We start from the raw sequence: 25,747 nt of genomic DNA on the forward strand, positions 1-25,747 counted from the left end.
CCTGGCCCTCCCCTGCAGGTTAAGTAGGGGCAGCTGGCCAATCAGAGGGCGGCAGGGTACTGTCATGCTGGGTCTTGTGGGCGGCACTTCCTGTGGCACCAACTTCCCACAGTGCTCCCTGGCTGTGCCTCCGCCTGGCCCCCGGTGGCACTGTAGGAATATCAGCTGCCCCAGGCTCTGCAGACCTGGGTTCTAGTCCCCAGGTCCTTACAAAACCTGCCTGAGGACGAGGTGTGCAGGGAGCATGGAACTGAAGTGGAGCAGGGGAGCTCTGTTTCCATGGAGGCAGCAGATTGGCGCATATTGCGGGTGTGCCGAAGGCAGGTGAATGGGCACTGGAGTGTAATGGAATCAGGTGTGTAAATGGCCAGCCTGCAGTGGGATACAGAGGGGTTTGCAGAGCACCTGGTGTGAGAGGGTGCCTCGAATGTAACCTGGACGTGGGGTACCGCTGAGTCCCTCCAACCGGGGCTTTCTCTCACACTGATGCTGTTGCTAAGTCACAAACCTCTGTCACATACGGCACTCACACAGACATCCACAGGCAAGGGCACGCCCTGCTGAGTTATAGGGATGCTTCTCCCAGTTCACTCATGAACTAACAATAAAGAGGTTCCCTCCACTTCCCCAGGGCTGTACGTCTTCCCTGCTCAGAAGCCTGGCCGGTGCGAGTTCATTACCCAGTCCACCCCTCCCTCAATGCGGAGAGGACATGCACCAGCTCTGGTTCCGGAGCAGATCTCCCAAGCACTTCAAGCAAAGCCCACTGCTTTAGGTAAAATATAAAACCGGTTTATTAACTACAGACAGGCGGGTGTGAAGTGATTATTGGGAGTTGACTGTATCCTGTTGCAAAGAATGAATCTACATGAGTCAGCCCGTATTTTTCTCGGACTGTAAAAAGGATGATAGCTAAAGTGAAAAGTGGTTCAACTTGATTGGCCACGTGTTATTAAATATGAAAGTTTGTCACCTGACTTGCCCTTGAAGATGCAGCCTGAGACCCTTGAAGGAAACTTGTGCCGAAATCTAATAAGAACCGTACAGGTGCTCCCAGCATCAGCTCAAGTGTAGAGGAACCCAGCGGAACTAAAGCTCCATCTAGGTCTAGAGGCTGGGTTGGAAAATCCACATCTATCTCACAGACAGGTACCAACGGCTTGTTTTCTGCATGTAATTCCCTTCTGCTCCAGTGCTGTATGGGATAGACTCTGTTTAACTACTTACATTTTTAGGCTGCGAAGTCTTAAGATGACTTAAGGGCATAATGGGTTTGTACTTTGCCAGCCAAACGCTGTCCTAAATGTCAAGAAATAATTTAAGGAGAGCGGGTTGAGAACTTTTTGTCAAACATTTTTTGGAGAAAAAAGGGCTTTTGGGCCAAATTGAAAATGTTTGTTTTGGTCCAAAAAATTGTTGTCTTGACAAAAATAAAACCTAATATGAAACAATTTTTGTTTTTACAAAATTATGTTCCTTTTCTCTCATACGCAAAAAGTGTGTGTGTGTGTGTGTGTGTGTGTGTGAGAGAGAGAGAGAGAGAGAGAAGTGGAGGAGGTTAATTTAAAAAGTGGGGGAATGGAGAGAAACGGAATGATTTTGAAAGGAAATGGAAATTGTCATGTCACCATCTTTGTGCTGACGAGGTGACTGAGGCATTTGTTGAGAGAGAGCAGTACAATGTTCTCCGAAGACGAACACACGGGACATCCAGCCGGTCGACAGAGAGTCTGTATCCACCGAAAGCAAAGCTATTTCCTCTAATGTAGCTTCCGTATAAAGAAGTGAAACCTTCTTGCTGGGAATGGGTTGGACGGGATTTCTGAGTGCCGTTGCACAGCGTTCTGTTCTGTGTATCACACGACCTCTGGGAAGCCCTCGTCTGCAATCCTGTGTCCAAATCTGGCCCCCGTCTATTCAGCTTAATGACGAGGAGGTTCAGGGGAACCTGGAGCCCATCCGAACATACCTACAAGGGGAATAGAAATTAGATCTTAGAGGCCTCGTCCAACTCTTTGGTCTGACGCAACCCGTTGGCTGGAAGTTGAAGCTAGACAAATTCAGACTGGAAATAGGGTGTCAATGTTTAACAGTGTGAGTCACTGCCCATTGGCCCGGCTTACCAAGGGGCGCGGGGGATTCTCCATCACTGACCACTGTTTTTCTAACAGATCTGCTCTAGTTGAACTAGGAATTAGTTCTGGGCCGTTCTCTGGCCCGGCTTATACAGGGAGCTCAGGCTAGGTGATCACAAGGTCCCTTCTGGCCCGGGGATCTGTGACTCTATGTTGCAGCAAGAGGGCTCTGTGCCGGGCCAGGTGCAGAGAGGGGCTGCTGGGATGCTCAGGGGGACGGAGAGAGTTGGTTTCCTAAGAAATAAAGGTAAAATCGCAATCCGAGTTCTATAAACTCGAGAGAATTTGGATCAAGCCATGTCTCACCCTGATAATATAGTTCCTTAATACAGAGGCTGGGATTCTCCCGTCCAGCCTGGGCCCCCTGCCCCAGTTCACTCTTTGTTCTCCAGACGTGTTTCCAGGTGTTCAGTTGGGGGTGTGAGGGGGGAGAGTGAGGCCAAGTGCTGATGTCTCTTCCCCACTTGGCGCAGGGACAAGTGTTGGGACGCCTGGTCACCTGGGTGGGGAATCTTACCTGAAGATGGCCCTGGATTTATAGCCCCACGACTACAGAACCAATTTTGGGCATAGATTGCTTGCGGGAGGGAGGAATAGTGGTTGATTGTGCTAACAAAGGTTTATGGAGGACGCCAAGGAAAGACTGGATCCCTGAAGTAAGGCAGGGAGATACTGTATTGCGGACGGGTAGTACGCTGGGGGTGGCGGTAGTGACCGGGGTTAGCAGGGAGGAGTGGAGGAAGCACTTTCCCCAGGCATGGGCGGCCCACAAGCTGGACTGTGTCAAATGGACTGGGGAACCAGTGAAAATAGAAGGACCAGCGGTCCCCCCCCCAAACAATATCCTATCCTCACTGCGGCACGCCGGCCTGTAGCAGAGGGGAGTAGTGAAAAGAACAACTTCCCCCTTTAACTCCCCGATGTGGCCTGTGAGGAAAGCTGATGGTGTCTCATGAAGACTGACTGTCGACTATCGGAGAGTCAATGCGATGACCCCCCAGTGGGCGCCAATAGTCGCGAACATGACCCAGGTGTTACAAGACATAACAAGGGAAGCTAGAAGATTTTCTGTACTGGACTTGTCTAACTGCTTCTTTGCTATCCCGCTCGAGGAAGGATCGCAGGATCGATTCGCATTCCACGTGGATGGGGTACAGTATTGCTTGACCCGTGTACGCCGGGGATTTCATAGTGCCCCCGCTATTGCACATAAGGTAGTGACTCAAATGTTAGAGCATCTCCCTCCAGGGGATAAGGGGTGGGTGGTCTCATATGTGGACGACATCCTGATAATGGGAATAGACGACGCGGATACCCGAGGGAGGACTGAACGAGTACTGGAGGTGATTCAACAGTATGGCATGAAGGCGTCCCTGGAAAAGGCACAATTAATACAACCACAGGTGGAGTACCTGGGGTTACCCTATCAGAAAGAGGAAGGTTTATTAGTGAACAACAATTGTCAGCATTGCAGAATTTACCAGCCCCCCAAGATTTGAGAGGCCTACAGGCCATATTAGGGGCTTTTAATTTTGTAAGAGCCCACATATGGGCCTATGCACGTATCACCAAACCCCTCTATAGCCTGTTGAGGAAGGAGGCCCAGTTCCAAGGAGGCCCGGAACAGGAAGCAGCTTTCGGCGAGCTAAAGCAATCTTTGTTGCGAGCAGCGACACTGCAACCCGTACAGGTTGGCGAGTCCATATATGTGAGGGTCGCCACCAGTCCTGAGGCCTTGGCTGTGGTGTTGTTACAAGCGGACCCCTTGCAGAAAAGTCCCGATAGCAAAAGTTTGGCCCATGTGAAAGGGAATGTCTGGCAGTAATATGGGCACTGGAAGTAGGGGCGGTGGTAGTGGGAGATAATCACGTTATTATTCAGAGCACCCACACCCCCTTAAAATATATATTGTCAGGAAAACCCACCCAAGCAGGAGTAAGTAACCCAAGGATGGCTCAGTGGACCCTGTTTACCCCCTCCCCAGCCCTGCTGCACTTGCAGTTTACCCCCGGCCCCTCCCTTGCTCCAGGGACCAACCTTAGCTCCCGCCCCGCTGTGCTTCTGCCCCCGGTTCCTGCCTTGCCCCAGTCATCAGGGACTAATCTTCCCCCCATACCCCACTGTGCTCATCTTGCCCCTGGCCCCTGCCTCACTCCAGCTGGGGACCAATCCTTCTCCCCCACCATGCCCCGTGTCAGGGGGGGATAACAATCAATCATTTTTAAAAAAAGAATAAAATAGATAGTTTTAGTTAAGATACATTATATCTCATCATGGAATAGGGATTATAAATTCTAATTCTATAGTAGGATACAATATATTCATGTCATGTTTAAGAAAAGTTTTGAAAATGAGTTCCAATAGTTCATGGATTAGGGATCCAATCTTATGGGGTTCCACAGGCTTCTGTAGAGATTATTTAGGTTAATCTTTCTACCTACCCAATGGGACCCAGTGCTCAGTCTAGAAGATACCAGCAGAGATGCTTAGTTTTGCAGGTCTCAAAATGTGCATTTGTGTCTCCAGAGGTAACATGCTTGTTAACAGCAAAAATGTTTTTAAATAAATAAATAATATATAGAGGTGAGACATAACAGACCTCAACGCTATTGTCCCTCTACAAATGTGTGTACACAGAGTCAATCCCTTACCTCTCTTTAAAAGTGCAAAGTTTCAAAAAGTTCAATGAATAGAAGATTGTTGGGGGTGGAATAGATCTGGACAAGGAGAAGAAGTCTGGAGATTAATGTGAGAAGCGAGGGACATATGCTTTTTTTGTTAAAATATTATATGTTTGCTGCTGAAGAAAAAATTCCAGAATACTTAACGTTGTTGTTTTAGTTAAATAAAACAATTTAAATGTCTGTCTGGTGATGTTCTCCTCCTAATACAGCCTGGCAAGAAAATCCTCCAAATATTAATGATTATCCTGTTGAACTGGAGATACTGCACCCCCAATGACTTCATAAATATCTGCTTCAATTATCTTTGGTACATGAAATAACCAAACAATCATTCATTTTCTGATATCGCTGTAAAACTCATCTGAAAAGTTTTCAAAATAAATCAGTGTTTAAAAATGTATAGTGTGTACCTTCTAAAAATGAAACCTCCATCTATCTCGGAGTTAGGGTGACCAGACAGCAAGTGTGAAAAATCGGGACAGGGGGTGGGGGTAATAGGAGTCTACATAAGAAAAAGACCCAAAAATCAGGACTGTCCCTATAAAATCGGGACATCTGGTCACCCTACTCGGAGTTGTGAAGAATATGTATTACAGTTATAACAACCAACAAGAACATAAAAGTCTAGAAAACCATGATTAAATTGAGTCTTCCTGACACGTGATTTAAATTGCGATTTAAAACAGATCCACCCTGCCCGCTGTGCTCTTGCCCCTGGCCCCTTCATTCCCTAGGGGGGCCCACAAATATGTTTGGCGCCAGGCCCACAAAAAGTTAATCCGGCCTTGCCTTGGCCAGTTGGAGAACTGTTTGTGGGTGAGCTTGATTTCTTTAAAGTTTGGGCCAAGCTGCCTTCTTGTCCATCTCTCCGTTCCCTTGGACCAGCGGGATCTCGAGAGGTATCTTCCCCAGCTTCCACATAGACGACCTAGAATTGATTTGAAACTTCTAGCAGTGAGCAATTCTTCCCGGTCCTCTTCTCTTTGGCAGCCACCGTCTGCCCATTCTCATCTATCTCCAACTGTGTAGAAAGCCTCTGGGACCTCTTGCCTGTGGGGGTTATGAGCTGCCAGGCCTCCTCTCTGACTTTCTCTCTCTCCCGTTCCTTGGTGGCCAGCTCCTTTCTTCCTTAAACCTGGGCTACTGGTGTTTCCCAGACAGGGTGGTCTAGGAACTCCTCAGTTTCTCTGAGTCTTAGGGTCTCAGCTTGTCCCTCCAATCCAAGATTCTTGTCCTCCGCCACCAATGTGGACTCCATGCACACGTAAGCAGGGGATTTGTCCCACCATAGTAGGAAGCTTTCTCTATGGACACATTATCCCAGCTGAACTGAGCGACAAAAGGATCCAAACCGTGCCCCGATTCACTTCACCCCAGTCCCTGCCCCACCCTTGACTTTCCCTCTGGGCTCCATGTGACCAGGACTTGCACTGCACAGGGAGGACAGAACTCAGGGGTTCCTGGGAGTTTATCTCAATCTCTCCATGGTCAACTCTGGCCAGGGAAGGGGGTGCCCCCTACTCCAGGGTGCTCCGAACTCCCGTATCACCCTTTTAATCCATAATCGCTGCAGTTCATGCAAATGTAGCTACAAAGTATTTACACCAAACCAGTTTCTTTGCAGCTTGAAGGGTGAGTCCTGTGAGGAAGTGGTTTGGGTGAGGTTCAGTGCAGCAATCTCTAAAGTGCAATGAACTTTAGAGTTACAACAAATGTATGAGTCTGGTGTCTTCTTCTGGGACCTGGAGGTGCAGCTGCTGGGGGGAACTGCCAGTCGAAGGAGGCTGTGAAGCTGTGTGGCTCAACCTGGAGGAAAATTGAGACCCCCAAGGGGGTCTGGTACGCTGATGGGTTCCTCCTAGAGATGGTTCAAAAACTGGGGCCAAAGCACAGATACTGTGGATCCGTGACACCGCTGTACTGCCGGTGCCTCCCCCAGCCCCCCAACTCTGGCCTATAGTCCCCTCAACCAGCCACATCCCCCTGAGAGGTGCAGAGCCATTGAGAATGAACTGGAGGGGACGATCCTGCCCCCAGAGGGGGAATCAACTGGAGGGTTCGATTCTGCCCCCTGTAGAGGAGGGAGTAGACGGGAGGGGATGATCACCCCTTGGCGTAGGCCTGGCTTGCCATAAGGAACATGCCTTAATGGCCGTGCCTGGGAAGGGGACTGGGAGGGTGAGTTGTAACTAGGGGATTGCGAAGCAGCGTGCTGGAGCCAGGGTATCTGTGCTAGCCAAGATAAGCAGCAACACCCTGATACTGAGAATAACGGCAAAGATAAACTAGGTCTGTAGAAATCAGCGTCCATAGGAACGGCGTGGGCAGCGCATACTGTGCAAGGACTGCAACGTAACCCAGCCAGTCCCTAGGGGGTGATGCAATGCCCAGCACATGCAGTGTGAGGTGTAACGGGGTACAAAGGAAGAGGTTTGCTGCGTAACCTGGGATGTCTCTGCCACTTAAGAAAAGTTCATGCTCTGTTCCTAAGTGACCGGGGATGAAACCTCCCAGGAACTCTGGCCCCTGCCCTAAGTGACCATGACAAGGGTGGGGGTCGAGCCCCGCAGGAATCCTGGGCCCAGCCTTGTTGGGGTTACAAGAACTCTGGCGCATGGGAGTGTGGAAGAGGTGCCCTTGAGGGCAGGCAGGCCTCTACCAGGGATCCATCAACCTCCCTGGAAGCCTGGTCCCGAGCGGAGCTACCCTGAGAGTTAGAAAAGTTTTTCCTAATTCCCAGCCCCTTGCTGCAAGCCAAGCTGCTTCCTTCTGGTCCCCCCTTCGCTGGACACGGAGCACAACCGCTCCCCAGAGTGACCCGTGTTCTCCCGTCCCAGCTCAGCCTTCTCTTCCCCAGGCTGAACACAGCCAGAGCCTGCAGCCGTCCCTCGCTGGCACCTGAACGGGTTTGTCCTGGGACATGGGAGAAGGGAGTGTGCAGAAAAGAGATTTATGTCTACACTGAGCCCTGCTAGGCCCTCCCCCCAACCCACTAGACCTCACTTCCCTCCCAGAGCTGGGGACAGAACCCAGGAGTCCTGGCCCCCCGTCCCTCCTGTTCTAACCCCTAGACCTCACTCCCCTCCCAGAGCCTGGATAGAACCCAGGAGTCCTGGCTCCCAGCCCTCCCCGCTCTAACCACTAGAGTCCACTTCCCTCCCAGAGCTGGGGACAGAACCCAGGAGTCCTGGCTCCCGCCGTTCCCGCTCTAACCACTAGACCCCACTCCCCTCCCAGAGCTAGGGAGAGAACCCAGGAGTCCTGGCTCCCAGGCATTCCCGCTCTAGCCACTAGACCCCACTCCCCTCCCAGAGCTAGGGAGAGAACCCAGGAGTCCTGGCTCCCCTCCCAGCCCCATCTACCAGTGGCTATTAATATCCTCCCCTCCAGCTACACCCCTCCCACGCCCTGGTAGCCAATCTCCTTTGGTGTCAGAGCCCCACTGCCGGGCAGGAGGAAATAGAAACGACCTTATGTTTTACTTTCATTTCTCCAGCAGAAAATTGTACTTGGACACTGACAGAGCGAGCTGTGGGACAGGTAATGGATGGGGGGGAGGGAACTACAATTCCTGGGGGCAGAATTATCCCTTCCAGTCTATCCCCCTTCCAGCGGGGACAGTCGTACCCTGCCCCCTCCCCTCTCTTCTGCCCACCCAGACAACCCACCTGAGGTTTGAATTGCTGGTTTCAAACCAGGGACACCAGTAGCCTCTGGGAGGCACCTAAGGGACTTCCCAGCCACTCCCCAGACTGTGGCTTGGTCCCGGCCCCAGCCCAACCAGCGCAGCCCCGCTCCACATCTTGAGCTCTGAGTTCCCCAGTGCTGGGGACACCCCCCATCCCCACTAGCACCCCAAGAAATGAGCAAACCCTCTTTGGCCAGCGCCTCATGCCACAGCCCCACTGCACCCAGAGCCCAGGGGTTCCAGCTCTCAGCTCCCCTCCCTCCCTGTTCTAACCCCCTCCCCTCCCAGAGCTGGGGAGAGAACCCAGGGGTCCGGGCTCCCTAGTATTACAGCTTTCCAGACCTAAACAGTTTCCCCCTCTGCCAGCCCTCCTGTTTGAGCACAGGGGGTGTGAGGGGGTTAATCCATTCATGTCCTGTTGTCTCAGTTCTCCAGCAGAGTTTGGCTTTAGCCCGAGCCCAGGAGGAGGGGAGTTCGGGCAACTGGAGCCCAGACTGTCACCTGCTGCGTTATGGGAAATGCAAATAATAAAGGGTAAGTGCTCCAGTCCCACCCAATTCAGGTGTAACCTTCTCCAGAGCTGGGGCTAGAGTCCACAAATCCTGGCTCCCAGCCCCTCGTGCTCTACCTCCTAGACTCCCCTCCCCTCCCGTCCTAGAGCTGGGATAGAACCCAGGAGTCCTGGCTCACAGGCCCCCTGCTGTGTGTCTCCCAGGCCAATCCCACCCCCCTCCTCAAAGCCAACTCCAGAGGGGATGGTGAAGCGACTCCAGGAGGACGTCACCTGCTCCATCTGCCTGGACATCTTGGACAACCCCGTCTCCATCGAGTGCGGCCACAACTTCTGCCGGGGCTGCCTCTCTGCTCACTGGAGCGGGGTCTCAGCCTGGGGATCCCAGTGCCCCGAGTGCCGAGCTCCCTGCTCCAGGGACAGGATGATCCCAGACACACGCGTCAAAAGCCTGGTGGAGAAAATCAGAGACCTGCCACGCGAAGAGACGCTGACAGCAACAGGGACAGTGAGCCCTGAGGTGGGGGCAGCCATGGCTGGTCCAGAGATGCAGCCACCTCTGGGGTGGGGCAGCCAGGGAACAGCTGCACGGCCACTCCCTGCAGCACAGTGTCTCCTAACTCCACGCTGGGGCCCTGGGGTCAGAGGGAAGGCCGGCTAACGGGATTCCTGTGTCCCTTTAGCAACTGGTCAGGTCCCTGGGCTGATAAGAGGGGAGCTGGACCTCAGGGCTCAGACCTCCTGATAAGAAATTAACCCCCAAGCAAACAGCCTGTGACTCCATACAGGGGACCCCAGTGGGGGGGCTAGCTGGCTGGAAGGTTGGGTGTGGGGGGGAGAGGATGGGACATGGGGCCTTTCCCCTCTAGGGGGCACTGGCTTGGATCTGGCCCAGGGCGGGACTGGTTGGTTCAGGGGATGGGAATGGGGTACTGGGCTCTGATCCAGGGCACAGGGGACTCACCATCTCAGAGGTGGGGTCCCAGCTCTGACCCTGCTCTGTCCCTGCAGCAGGGGCTGGGGGCTCAGCTGGGATCAGGGCGCCCGGTGCAGCTGGTGCGTCTGGATGACAAAGGGGGCCTGACCCTGGACGAGGAGGCCCTGAGCCGCTGCCTGGAGCAGGGTGGGGTGGGGAACGCCCCCGTCTGCCTGGTGTCCATCATCGGGGAGCAGCGCCGGGGCAAATCCTTCCTGCTGAACTACCTGCTGCGCCGGCTCCGGAGCCCGGTGAGTGTGAATGGGAGTGCAGTGTGTGTGAGTGAGTGCAGCCCTGATCCCCTCCCAGAGCTGGGGAGAGAACCCAGGAGTCCGGGCTCTCAGCTCCCCCTGCTCTAACCCACTAGACCCCACTCCCTTCCCAGAGCTCAGATAGAACCCAGGAATCCTGGCTTCCGGCCCCCGCTGCCCTAACCCACTAGACCCCACTCCCCTCCCACAGGGCAGTGCATGGGGATGGGAGCCCTAGGGTGGCTGGTACCTCACCCCTCCCCATCTCATGCTGTCCGACCAGTGGTATGAACTGCTGCCCCCTGCTGGTGGGGCTCAGACCAGCACAGATCTGTGACCTTTGTCCCCTGGCCACATCCGGTCAGCTGTGTCAGGGGAGTGGGGAGCTGTGTGTCCGTCTAGACCCTCGTCTGTGTGTCCGTCTAGACCCTCGTCTGTGTGTCTGTGTCAAGAGTGTTTGTTTAGACCTCACCGAGCTTGTCTGTGTGTCTGTCTCAGCCTGAGTCTGCCAGTCCCACCCTGGGCCAGATGTTTCCAACGCGCCGGTCCCCACACTACCTGCCTGCTAATAAAATACCCACAGTCCCCCTGCCCCCCTGCATTAATTGTCCCTCCCCCTGTGTCTCCCTCCCCCCCAGGAAGTGAAGGACGGATCCTGGATGGGCCGAGAGGAGGAGCCCTTGGAGGGGTTCGAGTGGCAAGTTGGCGCCCGCAGCGTCACCAAGGGGGTGTGGGCGTGGAGTCAGCCCTTCTGGGTCCCCACCGAGTGGGGGAAGGTGAGTGGGAAGGGCGGGAAAATGGGGTGGGGGGATGAGTGACCCCAGCAGATCTCTACTTGGGGGAGCAGAGCCGACAGAGGCCTGGGAGGGGAGGCAGGGAACCCAGTGCTGGGGCATCCGGGGGACAGAATGGGGAACTCACTTGTGACCCCGGCCTGTGGCTCCCCCCAGGTGGCCGTGCTGCTGGTCGACACAGAGGGCTCCATGGACATTGTCAGAGACACAGAGACCAGCGTCAAACTCTCCGCCCTCTCCATGCTGCTTGGCTCCTACCAGGTTGGCACTAGGGGGCGCTGTGCTGTGGGGGGAGGGTCGTGCTGGTTTCTGTATCTAACCCTGTCCTCTCTGATTACTTGCAGATCCTGAATGTTTCCAGCCAGATAAAGGACCCTGATCTAGCATATCTGGAGGTGAAGCAGGGAGAGGGCAGGATGTGGCGCCGTTCTCAGACAGCCTCTCAGGGTTCCCTCTCCACTCTGGGGTACAGCTGTGGGGACCCGCATGAAAGACCCCCCTAAGCTTATTTCTACTAGCTTAGGTTAAAAACTTCCCCAAGGCACAACTCCTTCCTTGTCTTTGGATGGGTATTGCTGCCACCACCAAGTGAGTTAGACAAAGATTAAGGAAAAGGACCACTTGGAGTTCCTGTTTCCCCAGAATATCCCCCCAAGTCCCTTCATCCCCCTTCCTGGAGAGGCTTGAGAATCATATACCAACCGAATAGGTTAACAAGGTGAGCACAGACCAGACCCTTGGGTTTTTAGGACACTTGAAAAAACAGAACTTTGTTATAAAGAAAAAAGTAAAAGAAGCACCTCTGTAAAATCAGGACAGAAAGTAATTTTACAGGGTAATAAGATTCAAAACACAGAGGATTTCCCCTCTAGGCAAAACTTTAAAGTTACAAAAAACCAGAAATAAACCTCCCTCTTAGCATAGGGGCAATTCACAAGCTAAAACAAAAGATAATCTAACGCATTTCCTTCCTATTACTTACAATTTGTAATCTTAGATGCTTAGTTCAGGTATGGCTTTAGGAGATGTATTTTTCCTGTCCTGATTCCTCGCTGACCTGGAGAGAACACACAGAGAGAGACAAAACAAAAACCTTCCCCCACAGATTTGAAAGTATCTTCTCCCCTTATTGGTCCTTTTGGTCAGGTGCCAACCAGGTTATTTGAGCTTCTTAACCCTTTAGAGGTAAAGGAGGGATTTTATGCTTCCCTTAGCTGTATGTTCATGACACAGCCCCAATGGGGTAGCCCGCCCATTCTACAGCTGGGGAAACTGAGGCCCAGAGAGAATCAGTGACTTGCTGAGGTCAATGGGGAGTCTGTGGAACAGCCAGAGATAGAACCCACTAGACCCTGCTCCCCTCCCAGAGCTGGGGAGAGAACCCAGGAGTCTTGGGGCTGTATCCAGCAGGGCCCAGCTTCTGTGCTGGTGCAGGGGCTGGAGCTCGCCCCTGCCTGAGCTCCAGGCTTACTGAGAACATGGGTGTTGCCAGGACTCTGGGAACGTCTCAGTATTTGGTATCTTGCTCTATTCTGTTCCTACCGTTGGTGGGCATGGTGGGCAAGCAGAGCCCCTGGCATGGGGCAGGGGAGCGGGGAACCTTGACCCGCAGTTCTGCTCTTTGGCCACTAGGTGTCTCTGCACCACAGGGGGAAAGCCGTGGGACCCTGGTAACAGACCGAGACCAAGCTGGAGCTGCAACTTGTGTGTGTGTGTGTGTGTGTGTGGGGGGGCTATTTGTTGGTAGGATTTCCACTCCCACACACCCCCAGGGCACACACTGCCTCCCCGCCCCAGAGATCCCAGCCCCAGACTCACCCCCCTGCTCTCTCTGCTCTGCAGATGTTTCTGCACGTGGCCGAAGAGGTGGGAAAGGAATACGGGCTGGAGTCCATTCAGGTGAGATTACATTTCCCACCCCGCACCCTGCCCCATGCAACCCTCTCACCCCACTGCATGGGATGTTCCTGCCCCAGCCACCCCCTGCCCCACACCCGAGGGGTTCAGCCTTCCCCTCCTGACATCGTCCCATCTCCCCTGCAGCACCTAGACCTGCTGGTGCGGGATTGGAGCAACTCCACGGTCCTTGGAAGTGACGGTGGGAAGGAGCATCTGAGAGACGTCCGACAGGTGAGTGTGGGGAATGGGACGTGGGGCCTTTCCCCTCTGGAGGGTGTTGGCTCTGATCCGGCCCCAGGGCAAAGGCCTGGCTGGCTCTAAGGAGCCTGGAATGGGTCCCAGGGTATTTCCCTCTGTTGATGTCTCACTTTGCTGATTTCCCCTGGCTCTGACAGATGCTGGCGGCGAGGTCCCCTTGCAAACACCCCAAGGCCCTGGAAGCGCTGAGCAGAAGCAGCAGCCGCTGTTACCTGATGCCCTTCCCTGGCAGGCGGATCATGACTGGAAACCAGGGAAGCCTGAGAGGTAACGGACGCGGGACAGCGGCTCTGAGCCTGTGCGACGGGGAGTCTCCGTCTCTCCCAGCAACGGGCCGTGGGGGGATGCTCTGGCTCCGGGTTCATTGCCATGTCCCTCCCCTTCGCAGACATGGATGAGGATTTCCGGGACAGCCTGAGGGAGTATGTCACCACCCTGGTGGGCTCGGCCGGTCAACACGCGTGGAGAGACCGGCATGGGGCGCTGCTGACCGGGACACAGCTTGCTGCTCGCATAAAGGTGGGGACTGGCCAGCTGGGGATGGGGTCTCAGTAGGGGGCGCTCTACCCTGGCTGGCAGTGCTGGCCCCATGCCCCCATGTGGCGCTAAGGGGGCTGCGCTGCAGGGAGCGGGGTGGGGTTCTGTAGGGACGCTCTCCCCAGCAGTCAGGGCTGTCCCCAGTACCCCTGGTGGCACTAGGGGGCGCTGTGCTGCAGGGAGTGGGGTGGGGGTTCTGTAGGGACGCTCTCCCCAGCAGTCAGGGCTGTACCCAGTACCCCTGGTGGCACTAAGGGGGCTGCGCTGCAGGGAGCGGGGTGGGGGTTCTGTAGGGACGCTCTCCCCAGCAGTCAGGGCTGTACCCAGTACCCCTGGTGGCACTAGGGGGCGCTGTCCTGTGGGGAGTGGGCTTAGCCCTTTTTGCTGAATTTCTGTTAATTAAGAATTAGGGTTGTATTTATATCCTAGCAGAATCCCAGCTTGGATGGTTCTACTGAGCCTTCCTACATCATCCAGGGAACTTCTTCATTTCCCCGCCAAACTGATTCCCACCGTTGTCTTATGGCCGTTCCCCAGCTGCCCTGCCCCAGAGGTGGCTGTATCTCAGTGCCGGGCGAACCATCCCCATGTTCATGGTTTTCTAAGCCCTGTGGAGTCTGTATTGTGATTTCTTGTGCTTTCTTTGCAGAAATTCTCTGATCTGATGAAGAAACATCACTGTGGCTTCTCCTCTCCCGCTCAGGTACCTTCTCTGCTGTCTCTGCCTCTGACCTGATCTAGGGGTGTGTCCCGCCTCCTGAATTCACTTCCGATGTAAAACTGCTTCCTACTTTTGTCTTACTGCTGCTGCCTTGCCCGAAAGGTGGCTGCATCTCATGTCTGGCAAGTCATCCTCGTGTGGGGTTGCTGTGAGGCTATTCCCCAGCTGCCCCACCCCAGAAGTGGCTGCATCTCGGCACTGGGTGAGCCATCCCTCTGCAGTGTTGTGTGTGGCTGTTCCCAGATGCTCCGACCCAGAGGTGGCTGCATCTCAGGAGTATGTTTGTTTTTTTTCCCCACGCAGCTAAATTTTAGTTATCGGCGAAATATCAAAAGCCGAAATACTTCGATTTGGAAATGCCACTGTGGTGTCTCATGGGAATTATAGCTTGGCTCTGCATGCTCCCTTTTCTTCCCATAAATCAATTCTGGTCAGACTTCAGCTCCCATGATGCACCACAGAGGAGGGAGATGATGCATCATGGGAGTCCGTGGCTGTGGAGCATCATGGGGCTTGTAGTTTGGGTGCCTGGCATCAGGCAGAGCTGCCACAGTGGCTCATGGGAGTTGTAGTTTCACACTGGCTAGTGACGTCGCTCTGTTAGATGAGGTTGCTGTGGTGGAAACTGCAGTCGCTAGGTGGAGACAGGGCCCCATAAACTGTGGCTGACCCCAGCCATGTCCTCCCTGTGCAGATGGCCATCACCTTCCACAACCAGAGAGTCCTGGACAGGGCCAGTGCAGACCACGCTCTCTTTCTGAAGGAGAAGGTGAGTCTGGGGGTGTGTCTGTGCCGCAGCCAGGGGAACCCCAGGGAACCATCCCAGCGAATGCCACTGGCTGTGGGCTTGGGGGTAGGAGACGGGACCTCGTATCGCTATAGCCACCCTGGGAGCTGGAGATGAGAGGCTCAAACTCCTGCACCAGGGTTGTGGGGGCGGATACGTTTACCCTGTGGCCTTCTGCAGTAGTGGAGGAGTCATGGCCCAGGTGGTTAATGGACTGGACCAGGACTAGGAACTCCTGGATTTTGTCCACTGCAATGCTGCAGACTCCACTGGGTGAGTCACAGAGTCTCTCTGGACCTCAGTTTCCCCATCTAGCAAAGGGGGAGAATGATCCTGCATTCGGGGGTTTTAGCCTGTGAGCTTTTTGGGGCAGGGATGGTCTCTCACTGAGTTTGTGTGCCGGACCCAGCGTGAGGGGGGCCCACCATGTCAGTCTGGGTCTATGCCGTGCCCGGCGTGGGCGGGGGGGGGCCATGTCAGGCTGGGTCTGTGCCGCGGCCAGCGCGAGGGGGGAACCTCAGCCCAGGTCTGTGTTGTGCCTGGTGTGAGGGGGGCCCCCATCTCAGTCCCGGTGTGTGCTGTGCCTGGCGCGAGGCGGGCCCCCATCTCGGTCGGGTGGGTGGGGTCTGTGCTGCGCTTTCCCATTCTAATGCTCTTGGCCGTCTCCTCTCCCGGCGGGCGCAGGACGGCGACTCCCGGAACATGATCGACTGCCTGAAGGTGCGGCCGAGCAAGATGGTGGAGCTGTTGGCGGAGCGGCGCGGGCACTTGCTGTGGCGGTGCCGGACCGACATGCGGGAGCCGGCGCTGGAGAAAGAGGCCCGGCTGACAGAGCTGGAGGAGGAGCTGACACAGGAGGCTGAGACCTTCCTGGAGATCTACGGGAAGCGCTTCAAGAAATTCGCCATTTTGGCAGGCGTGGGTGCGGGGGCGCTGGCTCTGGCCCCGGTGGGCGGAGCTGTCGGTGCCGGGATCGGTGCCGGGATTGCCGCTGCTGCCATCGCCGCCGAGGTGGCTGTGGCCATTGGGGCTGGGACGGGCGCCGCGGCCGGTATCATCGTGGGTGGGGGCGTGGGCGGGGGCGTGGGTGGGAATGTCGCCCGGAGGGATAGGCAGAGGGCTGAGGCCGCTGGTGGTGGGAGGGAGGAGGGGGATGGCACTGAGGATCTATCCGATGACAAACCTCTGATCTGATCGGTGTCTCCCCCTCCCCCCAATCTGGACTGACGAATGGGGTGACGGGGCTGCAGCATAGCCCAGATACATCCCCCAGAAGCCACCCCAGAGCGGGGAGCCATCACCCACAGATTCTAAGAAGGGACATTTAGATCCTCTCATCTGACCTGTTGTGCCACCCAGGCTGCAGAACGCCGCCCACTTCCCCCTGCGTTGGGCCCGATATCTCCCATTAGACTAAATCATCTCCCGGAAGGGCGGCCAGTCTGGCTCGGAAGACAGAAGAGATGGAGACCCCACCGCTTTCCCACTGGTGAATCACCCACGCTGTGAAAAATCCGGTGCCTCATTTCCGATTGGAGTTTGTCTGACTTTAACTTCCAGCCCTCAATCCTCGCTCTGCCTTCCTCTGACATTGCAGGGCCACTCCGGCTGCAACACGAAGCGCTTGGAAATGCCCGGCCGACGGTCCTGTCCCGAGATCACCCACTGGGGGTGACAACGGGTGCCTGGCTTACTTCCTACATGAACAGTCCTGTGGTCCGCTCCTGGGGGATAGATCTCCAGTCGCCCCTCTGAGCGGGAAGACGTGTCCAGGGGAGACGGCACAGGGAGACGTGGGTTTCTTGCTCTACCATGGACTTCCTCTCTGACTTTGGCCAAGTCACTTAGTTTTTCCATGCCTCAGTTTCCCATCTGTATAATGAGGGTAATAATGCACTGAAAGATGGTGAGGGGTTTGAGCTCTACTGAGAGAAAACACTATCCAAGAAACCAGCATCATTCTTTATTCCGGGGGAGGGCTATAAAACCATCCGAAGCTAAAGGGAATCAGTTCCACACGCATCAATGCACGCCGAGCACTGGACACCATCTGGCCAACTCCACAGGAAGTCTCAGCTCCCACCCTTCAGTGCTCGTGAAAGGCCAGGACTTGGGCTTGGGGATTTCCAACCAATGGGGGCTCGGGCTAGCGGGACTCTCCAGCTGTTCCACGCCAGCCTCCGCTGGTGCCTATGATCCGATAGACGCTCTAGCGTGAGGTAGGGGGTCAGCTCCATCCTGGCCTGGGCTTGGTGAGTCGGGAGCGCCCCTTCCCCTCACAGATTCCAGGGCCTGGATAACAATGTCCAGTGATGGAGAATCTGTTCCAATTGTTCTCACTGTTAAAAATGTCTGCCTTACTTCCAGTCTGAGTTTAGTCTAGACCTTTCTGTGCTAGACCGAAGGACCTATTGTCAAATATTTGTTCCCCGGATGGGTACGTATGGACTGGGATCTAGTCACCCCTTAACCTGCTCTTTGAGTCCTATCTCCCTAAGAACTCCTTGGAAACCTGATATCAGGGCTGCGGGTTTTCAGAGGCTGCACCTCTCGGGACAGAGCAAGAGAAAGCAGAAGTCACTTGAGACTATGGACTGTAAAGTGGTTCTGCTGGAAGGTGGCCAGTCAACGGGTCCTGGGTGCAGGACAGTCTCAGAGCAATGGAGGCATTTAAGCAATTTCCTTTGTGCGAAACAGGAGGTAAGGTATTTGGGGCACTGGGTTAGGGTGTCAATGTACGGATGAGTGCGTGTGTGTGTCTGTGAGCACCTGTAAATAACCGCCCTGGGGAGTGCTAAAGAGTAATCTCCCAGATGTAAATAACTGTGAAGTTTTGACTCATCAAACCTTGAATGGCGAGTTCCTAGTTTTGGGACAAGTCTCCACAGAAACCATCAGCTGTAATTTGGTTAGGGGAAGATACAGCTGCTGCTAATCGGAAGTGCTTTGTTAACGTGTATTCCTGTGGTTGCGGGGAGGGGGGGGGGGCGGACACAGAAGGGGAAACAGATTAGCCATTAAACGAACAGGAGTACTTGTGGCACCTTAGAGACTAACAAATTTATTTGAGCATAAGCTTTCGTGGGCTACAGTCTACTTCATCGGATGCATAGAATGGAACATATAGTGAGGAGATCTATAAACATACAGAGAACGTGAAAAGGTGGGAGTTGTCCTACCAACTCTAAGAGGCTAATTAATTAAGATGAGCTATTGTCAGCAGGAGAAAATAACCTTTGTAGTGATCATCAAGATAGCCCATTTAAGACAGTTTGAGAAGAAGGTGTGAGGATACTTAACATGGGGAAATAGATTCAAGGAAATGCAGTGATGAAAACTGGAAATAGGATGTGAGCCGAAGCCTCACCAGTGCTGAGTAGAGTGGGACAGTTACCTCCCGTGTCTCACATACGACCTTCCAGTTAATACACCCAACATGACATTTCCCATTTTTACTCCCCATCACACTCTTGTCTTTAGTGATTTGTCTGCGTTGATGACTTGATTCTAATATTGCTGCTGCTAATTTGATTACTTGATCTTATTTTCACCTCAACTGGAGAATGGCCGAGTCAGTTGGGTAGAGTTTGTGTTGGCTTGGTCTTAGCGATCTGTTTTCTTGATTTTGTATTCAGGGTTGTTTTACTTGTAACAAAATGGCTAGAAAGCACACTGGGTCTTTTTTTTTTTTTTTCTTTCAATCAGCAACTTGGGCCAGAACCATAGAGAATCTTTGGCTGGTACCAGCCAAGCCGCTGAGGAAAGCCATTAGCTTCCCGTAAAGTAACTGTGGTTCTCATAGGGTCTGTCTGGTGCCTGGCATGAGAGAACCCTGATCCCAGCTGCAGAGGAAACCCTAACCCTTAACAGCGCCTCATAACCTTAACCCCCGACTGGGTATGTGTCACTTAAATCAATTCCCTGCCTTTGCAGGGGCCGTGGTCATGGTGCACCTCAGCCTCTCCTGTTCTCTGCCCGTGGCACAAGCCAGTCAGTCTCCTGAGGGCTGTAATGCTTGGGTCTAATTCTAGCTGTTGGCTTGGTGTGGGGGCGTCTGGGGGGTGTTGGGGGGCCTGTGATATACACCTCAGAGTAGCTGGTCTGGCCATCTGGCCATGAACCCTAACCCTGCCTAACCCAAGCAGCCCCCATATCTAACCCATAAATCTAACCCTCACCTTTAACCCTACCTCTAACTCCCACCCTCCAACCCTGCCACTAACCCATCTAACATCCAACCCCTGCCTTTGCCCCAACCTCTAAAAAGGCACCCAACTCTCGAAGCGGAAGGTAGGGAGGTTTGGGATGGTCCTTAGATCCTGGGGGAGGTCATTCCACCATCTGGACCAGGCCCCGGAGAAACGTCTGTCTCCCACAGCGATGAGCTTCACCCTTATTGTCGAGAACTCCATTGGACCAGCAGGTCAACCATGGTCTTCATCCTGGATCTCTCAGCTCTTTCAGACACAGTGGACCCAGGACATGAAGTGCCTTGAAGATAAGCCTGAGACCATGAACTTGATTCAATATTGTAGCACAGATGTGGGCATATGGCCCCTGTGTCCGGCCTTCTTCTCAATATTTCACCGAAGGGGGTCATGTGTGGGCTCTGCTGAATGCTGGGAAGCAGCTGCTTGTCACGGTTGTTGCCAGATGTTTGTATGAGCAACGGTTTTAGAGCCAGGTCCCAGGTAGGACATTGAGTTCTGAATCTTCTGGGAGTCAATCCTGAGGCGGGGGGAGGCTGGGAGCCAACCCGGTCAATGTGAGAACAATGCACATCCGTGGAGGCAGCCTCTGTCTGCTGGCTGGACGAGATGCAGGCTGGCCATCTACAGAGACAAACCGACCCCAAGGGAATGCTCAGGCAAGGGGGCCCCTGGGCTCAGAGATAATAGCTTGTGCCTGGATCAGAGCAGAAGAAATGGCCCATTACAGAGGAGTGACTCTGCCAGTGGGGGGAACAAGGGATCCCAGACTGGACAAGCGCTGTGAGAACCAACCAGCGGGAGAGAAACACCTCAGCAGACAGGAAAGGAATCTGTTAGCAAGGACGGGATCTAGACGGCATCTGATGTTTTCCTTTTACCTGTAACCTCAGGTTTCCAAAGCCTGTTCCTTGCTTTTTATTTGAATCTCTATCTGAGGCTCTGTTAAATGAACTTCAATTTGATCTGATTGTAAACCTGTAAGGGACAGGGGGACTGTCATGAATAGGGGGGATTTATGTACCCTTGGCAACTGTACTGAATTGCCTTACCTGTAAGGGATTAAGTAGTTCAAATAACCTAGTCGGCACCTGACCAGAAGGACCAATAAGAAAAGAAAATACTTTCAAATCTGGCGGAGGATTTGTTTGTTGTTGTTGTTCCTTCTCTGGATGGAGGGAGAAGCCAAGCGGGTACAACATCTCCTGAAAATATACCTGGAATAATCCATCTAAATCCACAGAAATTGTAAGCAAGGGAAGGAAATGCATTCGGTTATCTTTGGTCTAGCTTGTGAATTTTCCTGTGCTACAGAGGTAGTTTTATTACTCTTTTTGTGACTGTGAAACTGAGTCCAGAGGGGAATCCTCTGTCTTTTAAATCTTTTTATTACCCTGTAAAGTTACCTTCCATCCTGATTTTGCAGGTGTGATTTTTTTTCTTTATAAATAAAGTTCTTCTTTTAAGAACCCGATTGATTTTCAGTGTCCTGAAGCCAAAGGGTCTGGTCTGTGCTCACATTGCTAAAGCAATTGGTTGGTATTTTATTCTCAAGTCTCCCCAGGAAAGGGGGTGAAGAGGCTTGGGGGGATATTTTGGGGAAATAGGGATTCCAACTGACCCCTGAATTTTTGTGTAAATCACTTCGTGGTGGCAGCAATACCGTCCAAGGACAAGGAAAGGAATTTGTGCCTTGGGGAAGTTTTTAACCTAAGCTGGTAGAAGATAAGCTTAGGGGGTCTTTCATGCAGGTCCCCACATCTGTACCCCAGAGTTCAGTGTGTGGATGTGAACCCAGACAGGGGCATAGGTGGTTTGGCCTAGCTGTCACAGCGGGGCTGAGGCCTGCCCACCAGGGACGGGTGTCGCCATTCAGGAGTTGGAGGAATCACACGGCCAGGTCCTGTAGACTGGAGTCGGGCTCAGAGTCAGGCTGGAGTCAGAGACCGGAGAGCGGGAGACATACTGGACTCTGGCATTGCAGCAGGTGAAGGTCTGTGGTTGCCCAGCCAATTTCCTGGCCCTCCCCTGCAGGTTAAGTAGGGGCAGCTGGCCAATCAGAGGGCGGCAGGGTACTGTCACGCTGGGTCTTGTGGGCGGCACTTCCTGTGGTGCCAATTTCCCACAGTGCTCCCTGGCTGTGCCTCCGCCTGGCCCCCGGTGGCACTGTGGGAATATCAGCTGCCCCAGGCTCTGCAGACCTGGGTTCTAGTCCCCAGCTCCTTACAAAACCTGCCTGAGGACGAGGTGTGCAGGGAGCATGGAACTGAAGTGGAGCAGTGGAGCTCTGTTTCCATGGAGGCAGCAGATTGGCGCATATTGCGGGTGTGCCGAAGGCAGGTGACTGGGCACTGGAGTGTAATGGAATCAGGTGTGTAAATGGCCAGCCTGCAGTGGGATACAGAGGGGTTTGCAGAGCACCTGGTGTGAGAGGGTGCCTCGAATGTAACCTGGAACTGGGGTACCACTGAGTCCCTCCAAGTGGGGCTTTCTCTCACACTGTGATGCTCTTGCTAAGCCACAAACCTCTGTCACATACGGTGTTTCCACAGGCAAGGGCACACCCTGCTGAGTTATAGGGATGCTTCTCCCAGTTCACTCAGGAACTAACAATAAAGAGGTTCCAGCCAATTCCCCCCAGTTCCCCAGCCTACAACCCCAGGGCTGTACCATCTTGCCCTGACCATTGTAAGTTTATAACCAGTCCACCCCTCCCTCAATGCAGAGAGGACATGCACCAGCTCTTGTTCCTAAGCAGATTTCCCAAACACTTCAACCAAAATCCACTGTTTTAGGTAAAATATAAAACTAGTTTATCAACTATAGAAAGACAGGTTTGATGAGATTATAAGTAATAAGCGCACAGATCAAAATTGGTTTAAAAGTAATTGAAATAAAAGTAAAATTCCGATCTGAGTTCTATAAACTAGACAGGATTTGAAACAAGCCGTGTCTCACCCTGATGGTCTAGTTCCTTACTACACAGGCTGGGATTCTCCTGTCCAGCCTGGGACCCCCTCCCCAGTTCAGTCTTTGTTCTCCAGATGTTCAGTTGGAGGTGAGGGGGGGAGTGAGGCCCAATGATGATGTCACTTCCCCTCTTTTATAGCTTCTTCCAGCTTGCTGGAAAGAGCCTTTGCTACGATGTGAGTCAATCAGCCTCCATTGTCCATGTGCTCTCTCTGAGAAGTCTCCATTGTATACAGCTCCTACGACATCCTTGGGAGTGTGGATTCCTTTAATGGACCACCAGCGTGTCTGGCTCCTCCATTGATATGCACTGAGTTTAAAAGCCTGAAAGATCAGAAAGTTCCTAAATGGACACCTGTGTAAAGAGGGAAAATAGCAACTAGAAAGGTCAGTCTGGCGTTTCTTGGGTGATGGACACGACCCCCAATAGAAAGCCTCAAGACGTTTGTGTAGAGAACCCTAGATGACAAATCATGGCAGTTAGCCAACCTTCTCCCAGCTGCAAAGTTCTGAAAGGTAGAATCTAGGGACGTCTGTAACCCATGACTGATCCTGAAGTTAACCCCCACAATAATAGATATACGGTGTACTTCTATTTATCTGAAACCCTGTTATCCAAACTCTGCATTATCCGAGTCCCTTCCTTGTCCCCCAGCATGAAACACTTGTCCTCTGCAGCATGGTCTCATGTATCTCATGCTACGGGACCAGGAAGGGATTTGGACAATGTGGAGGTCCAGATAATAGAGCAGAGACCCCCCGGCCAGGAATAGGAGGAGGACGATGACCCCCTCCAGATGAGTGAGAGCCCCCCCGTTGCTGAATGGCTCCTGCCCTCTGGATTATCCAAACTTCCAATCATCTGAATAAAAATCCATGTCCCCCCCAAGCTATTTGGATAATCGGGAGTTGATTGTATCCTATTGCAAACAACGAAACTACATGAGTCAGCCCGTATTTCTCTTAGACTGTAAAAATGATGATAGCTAAAGTGAGAAGTGGTTCAACTTGATGGGCCATGTGTTATTAAATATGAAAGTTTGTTACCTGACTTGCCCTCAAAGACGCATCCAGAGACTCTTGAAGGAAACTTGTGCTGAAATCTAGTAAGAACCGTACAGCTGCTCCCAGCATCAAGTCAATTGTAGATGAACCCAGTGGAACTAAATCCTCGAGGTCTAGAGGCTGGGTTGGAAAATCCATGTCTATCTCATAGGGTATGTCTACACTACGGGATTAATCCGAATTCACTGAATTCGAATTTTGGAAACAGATTGTATAAAGTCGAATGTATGCGGCCACACTAAGCACATTAATTTGGCGGTGTGGATCCATGTACCGGGGCTAGCGTTGATTTCCAGAGCATTGCACTGTGGGTAGTTATCCCATAGCTATCCCATAGTTCCCGCAGTCTCCCTCACCCATTGGAATTCTGGGTTGAGATCCCAGTGCCTGATGGGGCAAAAAACATTGTCGCAGATGGTTCTGGGTACAGCCTCACCCCATGAAAGCAACGGCAGACAACCGTTTTGCACCTTTTTTCATGGGTGAACACTGCAGACTCCATACCATGGCAAGCATGGAGCCCGCTCAGCTCAAGACAGCAGTCAAGAAACTTGTAAACACCTCGCACATTATCGTGCAGTTTATGCTGAACTAGGACCAGAAAAACGAGGCGAGGAGGAGGCGGCGACGGCAGCGCGGCGACGGGAGTGATGAGGACATGGACATGGACACAGAATTCTCTCAAACCGTGGGTCCCGGCGCTTTGGAGATCATGTTGTTAATGGGGCAGGTTCTATCCGTGGAACGCCGATTCTGGGCCCGGGAAACAAGCACAGACTGGTGGGACCGCATAGTGTTGCAGGTGTGGGATGATTCCCAGTGGCTGCGAAACTTTCGCATGTGTAAGGGCACTTTCATGGAACTTTGTGACTTGCTTTCCCCTGCCCTGAAGCACCAGAATACCAAGATGAGAGCAGCCCTCACAGTTGAGAAGCGCGTGGCGATAGCCCTGTGGAAGCTTGCAACGCCAGACAGCTACCGGTCAGTCGGGAATCAATTTGGAGTGGGCAAATCTACTGTGGGGGCTGCTGTCATACAAGTAGCCAAAGCAATCACTCAGGTGCTGCTACGAAAGGTAGTGACTCTGGGAAATGTGCAGGTCATAGTGGATGGCTTTGCTGCAATGGGATTCCCTAACTGTGCTGGGGCGATAGATGGAACTCATATCCCTATCTTGGCACCGGAGCACTAGGGAACCCAGTACATAAACCGCAAGGGGTACTTTTCAATGGTGCTGCAAACACTGGTGGATCACAAGGGACATTTCACCAACATCAACGCGGGCTGGGCGGGAAGGGTTCATGACGCTCGCGTCTTCGCGAACACTACTCTGTTTAAACGGCTGCAGCAAGGGACTTACTTCCCGGACCAGAAAATAACCATTGGGGATGTTGAAATGCCAATAGTTATTCTTGGGGACCCAGCCTACCCCTTAATGCCATGGCTCATGAAGCCGTACACAGGCAGCCTGGACAGGAGTCAGGAGCTGTTTAACTACAGGCTGAGCAAGTGCAGAATGGTGGTAGAATGTGCATTTGGCCGTTTAAAAGGTCGCTGGCGATCGTTACTGACTCGGTCAGACCTCAGCCAAACCAATATCCCCATTGTTATTTCTGCTTGCTGTGTGCTCCACAATCTCTGTGAAAGTAAGGGGGAGACCTTTATGGCGGGGTGGGAAGCTGAGGCAAATTGCCTGGCTGCTGATTACATGCAGCCAGACACCAGGGCGCTTAGAAGAGCACACCAGGAAGTGCTGTGCATCAGAGAAGCTTTGAAAACCAGTTTCATGACTGGCCAGGCTACAGTGTGAAATTTCTGTTTGTTTCTCCTTGATGAAAACCCGCCCCCTTTATTGATTCATTCTCTGTAAGGAACCCACCCTCCCACTTCGATCACAGCTTGCTTTCAAAGGAAATAAAGTCACTATCGTTTACAAATAATTTATTCTTTATTAATTGATTATAAAAAGAGGGAGAGAACCCGGGTGGGGTTTGGGAGGAGGATCGGAGGGAAGGAAAAGGCCACTAAAAAAGGGATAAAAAAATGACAGCCTTTTGCTTGGGCTGTCCACTGGGGTGGAGTGGGAGGGTGCACGGAGCCTCCCCCTCCACGTTCTTACATGTCTGGGTGAGGAGGCTATGGAACATGGTGAGGGGAAAGGGGGGTTATACAGGGGCTGTAGCGCCAGTCTGTGATCCTGCTGCCGTTCCTGAAGCTCCACCAGATGCCGGAGCATGTCTGTTTGCTCACGCAGCAGCCCCAG

General features: G+C 53.1%; 1 protein-coding gene across 2 annotated transcripts; it reads left to right on the forward strand.

The window, feature by feature from the left end:
- The first annotated feature begins 8,232 nt into the window (after positions 1–8,232).
- LOC101939242 (RING finger protein 112-like) lies at positions 8,233–21,090 on the forward strand. 2 transcript variants are annotated; one of them, XM_065594137.1, is made up of 14 exons: positions 8,233–8,359; positions 8,935–9,041; positions 9,223–9,538; positions 10,033–10,245; positions 10,884–11,021; positions 11,196–11,300; positions 11,384–11,434; positions 12,882–12,938; positions 13,083–13,169; positions 13,334–13,463; positions 13,585–13,715; positions 14,383–14,436; positions 15,149–15,223; positions 15,926–21,090. In XM_065594137.1, the coding sequence occupies exons 2-14, from the start codon at positions 9,019–9,021 to the stop codon at positions 16,433–16,435; spliced, it is 1,890 nt and encodes a 629-aa protein (XP_065450209.1). In that variant the 5' UTR covers positions 8,233–8,359; positions 8,935–9,018; the 3' UTR covers positions 16,436–21,090. The 2 variants fall into 2 exon arrangements, with proteins under 2 accessions (XP_065450209.1, XP_065450208.1); XM_065594136.1 differs by having other exon boundaries at positions 10,030–10,245; positions 15,926–21,088.
- The last annotated feature ends 4,657 nt before the right edge of the window (positions 21,091–25,747 follow it).

Source organism: Chrysemys picta, chromosome 4 (assembly GCF_011386835.1).
Source record: "Chrysemys picta bellii isolate R12L10 chromosome 4, ASM1138683v2, whole genome shotgun sequence".
Lineage (NCBI taxonomy): Eukaryota > Metazoa > Chordata > Testudines > Emydidae > Chrysemys > Chrysemys picta.